Raw genomic sequence first — 11,831 nt, 5'->3', positions numbered from 1 at the left:
ATACGGATTCCTGTGCTTGGCGCCTTCGAGCAAAGAAGCAAAGTGAAGGCAACATCTGGGAAGGATTCTAGTTCTGAGGTCCTAGGAAAAAGTAACCTTCCACTGAAATGAGAGTGCAGCATCTATTAAGGCAGGCCATTTCCCATTTCATTGTGGGAATTTCAGGTCCATTTTAATTATTAAAAATGTTTTTAACTCTCCTGAATATTTACCCTCAGAGATAACCTGGCACAGATATTCAAAACGATAGCATAAAATATCCTATAGAAATTACCCCAAACTAAAACACCACTCAATCATAATGTCTAAAAAAGTCTGTCATATAGTAGGAATTAAATGTTTGCTGAATAAATAGATAAAATACATTTTCTCATTATGTGATAAGTGGATGAAAATGCTACATTTGTTCTTAGTAAAACCTGTACAAGGAATACTAAAACCATGTAGTGTTGATGACAAAAAATTTGAGTGAATTTATTATCAGTCACATTAGAGGAAGTTCCTCTATGTAAAAGTCTTTCACTGTCTCATTTCCCCATTAATCTCACACTAATATAATCTAATGTTACTCAAAGACGTAACATTAACATAGTTAATGTTACTCAATACATAAAAAGAAGTTGAGCAGATGATTCTATGTCCCCAATGATGCTTTTGCCTAAACCTGATCCCCTGGGTTAGAATTGACAACCTCTATTTTGTGTACACATTGTCTATGCTACGTGGCAGTATCATTCCAAGTATAACTGTTCATTTTTAATTCTTTGTCAAGTGCCATTCGCCAAACTACTCCTTGAAGCTTGCAATGATGTCTTATTTTCCTTATTCCCACTAGATCATTGCGCAGTCGCCACCTCTAGTCCAACTTAAATTGTCACAATGAGAGTCTTGGTAATTGTGATATTACAGTATGCAAGAGGTTAGCAAGACCTCACTTCCCACCAGCAATGGGGCCTGACTGTTGCCATTGGCCCTGTGAGTGATTCAATTTCGAAATCCCATTCTCAACATTTGTTCCATAGGACCACTTCCAATAGTAACTCTCCTAGTTTGCATTTATCCAGAAGTCTCTGAGATCAAGATTTGAATATGAATAGTTTTACTGTGGGAGGTGATTCTATGAAAATCTGGTAGTTTCCTGTTAGAGTGAAGAGGTGAGACAAAGGAGTAATAGAAGCCAATAAACAGAATATCATCAAGCAATCTGCCACTGTTGGCAACTGAAGCTTAATCCCACTGTGGAATTCTGGAAAATAGTATAAAATATACATCTAAGAATTATCTAGCCTGTGGAGAGAGGGAGCTGGGATATTTATTGGCATTGGTTGGAGATTGTTTTCAGTGGCATTAATTCCCTGACCCTCCCTACCTAACTGACATGAAGGTTTAACAGATTCAACCAGTGAGCTATTGACAAAGAGTGGCAAGTGCTGGCATTTGGACTCAATGACAGCCTGTAAATAAATATTATATGCTGAGAAGATCAGGGCAAGATACTTACAAAATCTGCTACACCATGACAATTTCCAGATTTATATATGCAGACCAGACTTCTCTCTTGAGCTCTAGACTCATATTTCCAAGAAACTGTTCGACCTCCCTATTTCGATTCAAAATTAGTGTTTCAAAGTTAGCATGTTCAAAATTATCCTATTGATCTTCCTCCCAAACTGTCTGCAAACGTAGCTTTTATGATCTTATTTAACAGCAATGTCACCTTTTCTGTTTTTTAGGCTACAATACTTGGAATCATGCTTGACTCTTCTATGACGCTCACGACCCATGATAATCTTCAGGAAATTCTCTTGGTCCTAATTTCAAAATAAATCTTACGTCTTACTACTTCTTACTGCTAGTGCTCCTTTCTGGTGTGAGATATCATCACAATGGCCTGACTTGGTGAACTTGCTATTTATCTGGCCTCCTAGTTTCCATTCTTGCCTTCTCCAACAGAATAGTTAGAGCTATTCTGAAAGCTGTCAAATATTACCACTCTACTTGAAACTCACCAATTGCTCTCCATTTTACTCAGAAGAGAAGGCACTGTGCTGATAGTATCTTACAGGGACCCACGTAATTCATGCACCACCCATAATTGCTTATCTGACTGCATCTCCTATCTTATTCCACTTTAGTTACAAGAGTTACTTGAACATATTGGGCAGCACCCATCTAAATGCCTTTGCACTGGTTGTTCTTTCTGTGTTTTGCATTTCCCAGATATACATGGCTAAACTCATCTCCTCTTTTAAGTCTTTGATTAAGAGTCACCTCGATGAGGCCTATTCTTGACATCCTATTTAAAATTAAAACCCAACCTAAAACCCTATCTCGGGCATTCCCTACATCCCTTTTCCTGTTAATTTTTTTCCCCTTAGCCCTTATCATAAATTACTCATTCGTTTGTATTTATGTGTCTGTGTTTTCTGTGTAAATATAAGTGCCATAAGGAAAGAAATTCTTATTTTATTTGCCAATGTATCCAGAGAATGAATACTAAATGTATAGTTTAGTGTCCCTTTTTGTGTGTGTATGTCCTTAAGAAAACACTAATGTAGATACTAATGAGTCTAATATAACCAATAAAAATGTTGTATAATTACAAGTCCCTTAATTTTCATAGGGTTAGAGATTTCAAAATGTTCTATTTCTCTCCCTTTTCTGGAGCACCCCTGCAGGGTTCCTTAGTTAAAATAAAAAAATAAATTTCGCTTTCGAGGCCCTTTAAAACAAAGTACAAGTTAAATGGAATAATCAGATGGAGAAAAGAGTGAGATTAGTAGCAACAGATATGTGGTTGTGTGACACAAAATGTTTAAAACTAGCTAAAGATAATGCAATAAAAAATTTGATACGCATTGTCTGCTGTTCACTGGTTGCAGTCTCAGAGCCATAGAAAGGAAGCACATATTTCTAAGATGCTAATTTCTAGTAAGTTAAACTGTATATTGCTGGCCAAAGGAAAAAAAAACACAAAATAAAACTAGTATGATTTATTTTCATTTAGGGTCCAAAAAAGAAAGGAGGAAAGAAAAGAAAACACCAATGTATTTCATACATTGAAATATTTCTTGAAAACATTACTTTTCATGTCTTATCTTTTACCACACAGATGTATTTTGATTTCAACTATTGTGGCAAATTTAAATTGCTTATAATTTTGATATATTAATCTGCAACTATTTAATAAATGTATTTTAACATAGAAATGACTAGATCAATGTCTATTGAAATTTTTTTAAGTGGCTTGATCTATATTTCCAAAGTCCAAAAGTTGTACTGACTTACATTCTAACTAACAGTGAGGGAGGCAGCTTTCTCCAGTTTAAGAATATTCAGCTCGGCTACTGAGAATTTGTTGTGCCTAAACACTTTTAGCTTCAGTCCCCTCATTTGTAAAGAATGATCGTGTTTCTCTCATTAGACTTTTGTGATGATTAGTCGAAAGAGTCAACTTACTAAGTTGCTGGCATAGAGTAAACACTCAATAGATGTCAGGTATTATTTAAATTTATATTGCCATTTTTATTATTAAATTTTTCATTTTCATCCTTCCTAACCAAGAATTTGATATTTTTTTCTAAATTCGATATGCAGTTATCTCTTGTTAATTTTTATTTGTTTGATGTTTATTAAGGTAAACTTTTTAATATTTATGAGCCTGTTATTTCCCTTTCTTTTTAAAAATAATTTTCTTATAGTCTTTGCTCATTTTTCTTTTCAAGCTTTCTTTACTTAATGATTTGTAAATACTTTTTTCTGTATTGAGGATATTAAGCCTTTATCAACAGGTCTACAAAAGCAACACTGGAAATTTGTGTGGATTAGGAAAAAAGTACCTCCATTTTAGCAGATCCAGGCCTGGTCAGGATGTATTGTTTGTTGGATGGGTGAAGCACAGTCTGGACATCAGCCCCCACAAACCCTTTAGACAGTAGGCCTTGAAGAGTTAAAGTCTACAGAACTCTATGTAGCGACTTTGAGTATTGCAAGATTGGAAATAGTCAACCAGTTTGTAGCTGGATTTTAATATTATTGAGATGCTTTCTCAAATACAAAGTTTTTAAATTTTTCCTAAATATTTTTTGTTTCTCTATATTTTTTACTTTCTGATTTTTTATCTTGTTGACTTTATATTTAGTGAATTAATCAGGGCTCTACAGAGAATGAGAGAGAGACGAGGAAGAGGAGAGGGAGATTGATTTATTATAAGGAATGTCCCACGCGATTCAGAGAATGGCAAGTTTGGAATCTGCAGTGTGGCTTGCCAGGCTGTAGTCCCAGAAATTTTATGGTACAGATGAAGTCAAAGACTTCCAGTGGAGCATTCCTTCTTGCTTGGAAAAGATGGTCTTTTTGTTTTACTCGGGCCTTCAACTGGTTGGATAAGGCCCACGCGCAATGTGGAGGGCAACCAGCTTTATTTAAAGTTCACCAATTTAAATGTTTATCTCATCCAAAACCACTCTCCATGTTGACACATAAAATTAATCATCACATTTAGTAAATTCTTCTCTACCTCCACATCACATATTCACTTCTGTTGGTTGCCATTAACTTCTCTAAAATTCTTGGCTATACATAACACATACCTGCCTAATGACTCTGTATCAAAAACAAATGACACTAATGCATATAGCCTACTTCTGCACTCTTTAGTAATTCTGTGTGTTTTAAATAGAGAAACGGAACCTTAGAAATGTTTAGTGATTTCTTTTAAGTGAAATACAATTATTTAATGCTGAGTAGAACTTGAGATCTTTTACTACTTTCAGATGTTGTTTTAGAAGTAAAATCCCTTGTAAATTGGGTTGTGCTTATATATCTAATATGGAATTGAATGTTATGTAAATAGTTGTAAGTGTGATTACCATTCATCAGAACATTCTAGGATATTTGTAATCAGCATACAATCAATAGCAGAAGTCTAAATTAACTTCAAATAATTTTGAGAAGTAAGTAGAATAATAATTATAGATGATGTACAAAGTGATCCAGACACCAGGAGATTTCATTATACATAACCATGTGAATCTGGAGAAAGTGAATATTTTGGCACATATAAATCCGATGCTGCTGATAGGAGTAAGCTTTCTCCAAAATGTTACTCTTGTTCAAAGTTACATTAAATAATGTGCAGTGTTGGCATATTTTCAGTATATTTTTATAATGTAATTTGTTAATTTGATTATTTAAAGAAAAAGAACATTTTGCACTCATTAACTGGGTAATGATACATATTTTGTTTGAATTACTAAAATAATCACAGGTATTTTAATATAATCTGACAGATCTTTAAAATTTTTCTTCATTTGTAATTGGGGGAAATAAACAAGATTCATTACCACAAATTTCCATTAACATATGGTTTACTCCCCAGTCTCTGTTGTGGTAATTGGCCATGAATGACCATCTTTAAGGGTTTCTTAATTTGTTAGGAGAGAAGACATAGATATTTATATATGAAGTCCAAAGAAGACTCAAATCTGAAGTTCTCTAGCTTATTAAAGGGATGCTTTTCCTGAATTATTTTTTAAAAGAGAGGAGAAAAAGATGATTAAATTTTCCCAGGAATACAAATATTCATGTTTCCAAGAGTTTTATTCAAGTACTGTAGATTCGAAATACAAAGTGAAGAATCTGCAGGGTCAGCACAAGTATCAATTCCAGGTTAGTAAAGAGCCTTTGATACATCTTTAGTGACTATATGTCTGAAAATGCAAGTAAAATAAAGACTAATTTATTCTATTATTTTGTATATCAAGTCACTGAAGTAAAACATATTAACTTGTCAGTTACAATTAAATTTTGTCATTTTTGTATTTAAGTAGCATTTGTAGGTGTACAAAATTAAGCTCGTTTTTTTGATTACAAATTCAACATTTGTTTAGTAATCTTTAAAAAGCCTTTGCATATCATAGAGTTCTTTGAAATTACATCCCTATACAAGTCTACTTTGTTCCACTTTTTTGACATACATTTTAGAGATTTATTGATACTAATTTACATACAATAAATTTCACTCAATTTAAGTGTACAAATCAATAATTTTTAGTATATTTACAGAGTTATGAAACAGTTATATCTAAATTTAGAACATCTTTGATTCAATAGCAAGTTAAATGTTTTTTTAAAAATTTTGTTTCCTGAGTTTTTAATTTGATTATTTCAACTTTCCATTAACTTAATCTGTATAAAACACTAAGTTAAACACAGTTATGTTTCACTTTTACATGTGAAATTTTTCATGGTCATAGAGAGAAAAAAAAACAATAAAAATACAGCCATCGTAGTCTGTAATATATATGCTAGGATGAGCGTTAGGGTAATCTAGCTAAGTTTATGTAGAGTTTCTGAATTGTGATTGTATCCATTTTGAAAGCAGTGGCATTTAACGACAGATTTATAATCCCAGTCTAAAAAGGGGTGGCATCTATAACCAAAAAAAAAAAAAAAAAGGCATTGTAATTAAATCTTTTAATATAAGGTATTTATGAAAATTCAAGAAGATCAAAGTAAATTTTGATTCTTATTATCCTGACGAAAACCTAGTTGTGGTGTGTGATTTTTTTAGTGGACTAAAACAGATACAATAAGTGTTTATTTCTATTGATTTAATAATTCTACCACTATACCATTCACATCTTTAGAATATTTCAGATCTAAAATCTGTTAATTTAATTCTCTTTAAAAACCTTATAAAACCATTATTTCATGTTGTAGTTTCCACTTTTATAAAGGGTCAGTATAATAAAAGCTCACATGAATGATAGTTTGCATATTTTGTGCAATTGTTCATGAATAATACTTTCAATGTCTTTTCAAAAAGAGTTATATGATATCTTCGTCTTAGTGAGGAGAATGAGGAACTAGTTTATTTCTGGTGATAAACTAATAATGAGACCCAGACATCTCATTCTACTTCCTCTGGAGGCTCAGAGCTAGATTTTTAAATTGAATGCTGAATTTCTCAGTCATTCCTGTATAATTGTGAGCCCCTCCCCCCAAAATTATTGTGTAGATTTTATGTTCTTTCTGGTCCTTATTGAGAGGTCCTGAAAAATATCTCTTTCACTGAAAGCCATCCTAAAACCCTCTTAGAAGTGGTCAGTTTATAAATAATAAATCTACAAATGAGTAGATCATTGGCTTTTTAATCTCAAACTCAATTGATTAAAAAATGACAAGAGTGATAATAAACGATTGATTTCCCTTTATACTGTTTGGTTTTTATACTGAATTAAGTGAGATGGAAATCTGTCTTGGTGTTATTCGGATATGGTTTGAGTGAGTAAGTGTGTGAATAAGCAAGTGAGTAAGGAAGGAGAAGATGGCTTGACTACTGCCTAAAACTGTCCCAGAAGAAAGCAAGATTGTCAAGATTCCAAAGTGAGCTTTATGGAAATGGATGTATGATGATGATAAATTCACTAAAAGTCATTATTGAGTTTTACACTTAAAATAGGTGAATTTTACAGCAGTTAAATTATATATTAACAAAGTGGGTTATATATATATAAAAAAAAAAAGATTCCCAGTAGGCTTAACATGAGAGAAACCTCAACTCTATTGCTCTTTAGGATACAATATCTTGAGCTAAACATTAGTTGGAGAATAAGATATAATTATCCTGAACTAAATTTTCCTTATAATTCATTTGATCAAAAGCATTATAACAAATCTTATACCACAAGATTTTCTGAGAAAGTTTTTTTACTTTTAAAACAAAAGTAAAATAAAAAATAAATTAAAAAAATAAATAAACAGCAAAAAAACTTGATTGCACTTGAAAAAAAGTGAAATATATTTTCATTATAATAAATAAAAAGCACAACAATCATAAAGAAATAAATTAACAATATACTACTCTACATCCCTGTTAGCATAGTTAATTATCAGTCTATACTCTTTTCTTCTCCATATCTAGAATTTGCTGATTATAGCCCATATTTCTGGGCTTTTGAAATATTTTATAAGTGAACTCCGTCAGATCTGTGTTATCTGTAAATCTGTTAATTATGTCTTATCCAGGTTGTTGATGAAGAGCAAGGTTGGTGAAAGGGTCCTGTGGCCTGCAACTAGAGGCTATTCTCTCTGATAGCATAGATGAATGCTTTAGATTAAAACTATATGTAGCTGTGCTGTTTTTTAGAGCAAATTTCCTTCAAAGACATTATCTGAGAATATGATAAATGCCATTCTATGACTCACATACAATCCAATAATGTCATTCCCCCCAAATTATTAAAAAACATATGTTAACTTGAGTTCATGATCTGGGATCTATCTTCTATTTATACATCATCCCAATATATTTTACACTCAGAACATGCTTTTTTTTTTTTTTTTTTAGTTTAAAGCAATCTTTCTCTTTTTTACTTTGTTATCAAAGAATGAAATTTACTTCTCTTGGCTTCAGGAGAGAGACATGTTGATTGGTATTCAAATTCATGCCATACACCAAAAATGCTTTTGCTACATTGTCTCTTGTGTTTCTGTGGGTAAATGGAGAGAAAGAAGGGGAGTGAGAGAGACTTGATAATGTGTATGCAATTGCCTTTGTTTTACAAGATGACATTGTTTTTTAACTGGGCATTAATTTAAAGTCTTAGGTCTAATGCTTAAAAGCAATCACCCATTGCGTGATGACATTGACACAGATGGAGAGAACATAATATCATTTAGAAAATCTTTATATTATCAATAGTCCTAAGGATTTTTGGTTCATATTCTATACTTGAGTCCACATTTTCCATGGACAAAGATTAGGCAAGTGAGAAAGAGAATGTTCCTACAATTCTCACCTATGCTGGAGTCTCCCCAGATATTCAACCGTCCATAACAAAACAAAGAAGACTGGAAAAGGTAAATATACATGTTCGTATTGACTTGGTTTGAATATTCCATATACTGTATTTTAGATGATCTCCTACAAATTAAAAAATACATTCAGATAACACATAGTGGATCACTTTTATGTGCCTGGCAATTGGCACTTACATCTCTTTTCTTTATGTAGATTCAGAACAAAATCTGAAACCTGAGATAATGGACCTGCAGAATTATTCCTTGGTGTCAGAATTTGTGTTGCATGGACTCTGTACTTCACAGTATCTTCAGAATTTTTTCTTTATCTTCTTCTCTGGGATCTACGTGGCCACCGTACTGGGTAATTTCATCATTATGCTTACTGTAACTTCTGACCCCCGTTTGCACACTTCTCCTATGTACTTCCTGCTGGGGAATCTATCTTTCCTGGACATATGGCTGGTCTCATTTGCCACCCCTAAGATGATCAAGGATTTTCTTAGTGATAGAAAACTCATCTCCTTTGGAGGATGTATGGCTCAAATCTTCTTCTTACACTTTATTGGTGGGGCTGAGATGGTACTTCTGGTTTCCATGGCTTATGATAGATATGTGGCCATATGCAAACCCTTGCATTATATGACTGTGATGAGTCGGCAGACTTGCATCCGGCTGGTGTTTATTTCATGGGTCATTGGATTTGTACACTCCATCAGTCAAATAGCTTTTACTGTTAATTTACCTTACTGTGGCCCCAATGAGGTGGACAGCTTCTTCTGTGATCTTCCTCTTGTGATCAAGCTTGCTTGCATGGACACCTACGTCTTAGGTATCCTTATGATCTCAGACAGCGGGTTGCTTTCCATGAGCTGTTTTCTGCTCCTCTTCATCTCATACACTGTTATCCTCATCGCTCTGCAAAAGCATGCTGCTGGTGGAGTAGCCAAAGCACTCTCTACTTGCTCCGCACATATCATGGTAGTCACGCTCTTCTTCGGACCCTGCATTTTCATTTATGTGTGGCCTTTCAGTCGGTTCTCTGTGGACAAGCTCCTCTCTGTGTTTTACACCATTTTTACTCCACTCTTAAACCCCCTTATCTACACATTGAGAAATAAAGAGATGAAAACATCTATGAAGAAACTGTGGAACCAATGTGTGACTTTTCAATGACTTTCAGCTTTCCATAATGCTTCATGTGCTTAAACGTTAAGGAGATATCATTTTTTAATATGACTTTGCTTGAAGATTCCATTCTGACACTATATTGGAATAATTTGTATTGTGTCATATTGCAGAGAAATAATTATTGATTTCAATAAAAATTAAATATGTAATTTTATTATATATATTCAACCCCACAATACACTTTGGAATTAACCTTGCAATTTTTTTTTTGTTTTAAAAAAACAGATTTCTCTTATGAATTTATTTTGTCGAAAATATTGATACAAAAATGAATTTTCATTTCCTAATTATAGTAAGAGCTGTCAGTTCATAGGCAGTAAGACATGAGACATTTGGTACAGGGAATCTAACCTGAGAGTAAATAATGCCCTGTGAATCTTTGTCCTGGTTTTGAAAGCCCGAGAGGAGAAAAAACAAACTATCTAACAAACAAAAAAAACACCATTTCAAGATCCTATTGATTTAAAAAGTATACTTTTTCTTGTGATTGTGCATCATGTTCAATCTTTTTATTTGAAAAATGAATGTTTGTCAGTGATATTAAATTACAGAAGTTAATTTTAACATGGGAAAATCAATATTTTATGGCTAAATATTCCATGGTATAAACATAAGCTATAGTGTTACTGTTTAATATGCATTGGATTATTAAATTAATAAATTTTCACCAACAGCAGATTTTATTTTATTTTTTATTTTATTTTTTTTAGGTGAGGCAACCCTTAGTTGACCTCATAGATTGCAAGGACCTTGTCAGTTTACGATCCCTTGTTTTTTTATTTTTTATGCCTACAGCACCTGGTCTTCCTAGGTGGTCTCCCTACCCTGCTTAGCTTCTGAGATCAGACGGGATCTGGCTTGTTCAGGGTAGCATGGCTATAGACCAGAGCAGATTTTAAGCAAACACTATATTTTACTGAATTGATTCTGTCCTTTAGGGAATCATCTCTTAGGAAGTGTGCTTGAATACCACAGATTTAGATCTTATACTTAGTTTTTAAATGTCTTTGGATCCTAAAAATATAATCATAAACAAGAATTAGATTTTATATTAACTAAACTAATGCTCAAGGAATTCAAGCAATTTTCTTCTATGTTGATTCTGAAACATCAAACCAAAGGATAGGAATGGGTAATGACTGAATTACTTGAGTAACGATGAAACTTTCAATAATTTTGGAAATTGTATTCAATCAGGAAAAGCATGCTCCTGGATACTTCTGACTTCCCTTATGACTGCAGTCCCACACAAAAGCATAAACATCAAAAGAACATAGAAGGAAAACAACTTCTGGCTTAGGATATTTTCTCAAGAGTCCCCTTGCTTGCTGTTGCGATAATACTGTATTTTGATTTGACAGACTTTGGACGTAGTAAATTTTTATGATCATTCACACTCATATATGTGAACATTAAAAGAGCCTAAAAGGAAATTCAGATCTGATTTAGGATTTTTTTTTTTATTAACGTAATACTGATGGTTGACTTTATAGACTTTAGACATAGTCATTTTAATCATCAAAATATAACAAATACTATTTATACAGGTGTATATTCAGTTAATTAATGTTTGTCAAGCACCTGCTACATTTCAGATTCCATGCGCTGAGCTAGGAGTGGAGAAAAAGTATTTAAGAACACATATTCCCAGTTTAGTGGAATAAAAGCATGTATAGAGACAAAATACACTCTGAAGTGAGAGTTATGATAGAAATAAACATGATATGCTCCGAGACTATGTAGGAGGAAAACCTAATCCAGTTCTAATGGTTAGGAAAGATTTCCTTTATTACTTCAAATTTTCTCTGATTTCCTAGGATTCTGTATTGTCTTAT

General features: G+C 33.0%; 1 protein-coding gene across 1 annotated transcript; it reads left to right on the top strand.

Annotated features, from left to right (window-relative positions):
* The first annotated feature begins 9,045 nt into the window (after nucleotides 1-9,045).
* Nucleotides 9,046-9,981, top strand: LOC105309156 (olfactory receptor 4K14). Its single transcript, XM_011385252.2, has one exon. It carries the CDS (start codon nucleotides 9,049-9,051, stop codon nucleotides 9,979-9,981), a length of 933 nt encoding a protein of 310 aa, XP_011383554.1. The 5' UTR covers nucleotides 9,046-9,048.
* Nucleotides 9,982-11,831: the final 1,850 nt, after the last annotated feature.

This window comes from Pteropus vampyrus, unplaced genomic scaffold (assembly GCF_000151845.1).
Source record: "Pteropus vampyrus isolate Shadow unplaced genomic scaffold, Pvam_2.0 Scaffold677, whole genome shotgun sequence".
Taxonomy (NCBI): domain Eukaryota; kingdom Metazoa; phylum Chordata; class Mammalia; order Chiroptera; family Pteropodidae; genus Pteropus; species Pteropus vampyrus.
This window is presented reverse-complemented; position numbering and strand designations above follow the sequence as displayed.

Excerpts from the sequence above, each read along its gene's own strand:
- LOC105309156 (XM_011385252.2), top strand. The coding sequence starts at position 9,049 with ATGGACCTGCAGAATTATTCCTTGGTGTCAGAATTTGTGTTGCATGGA.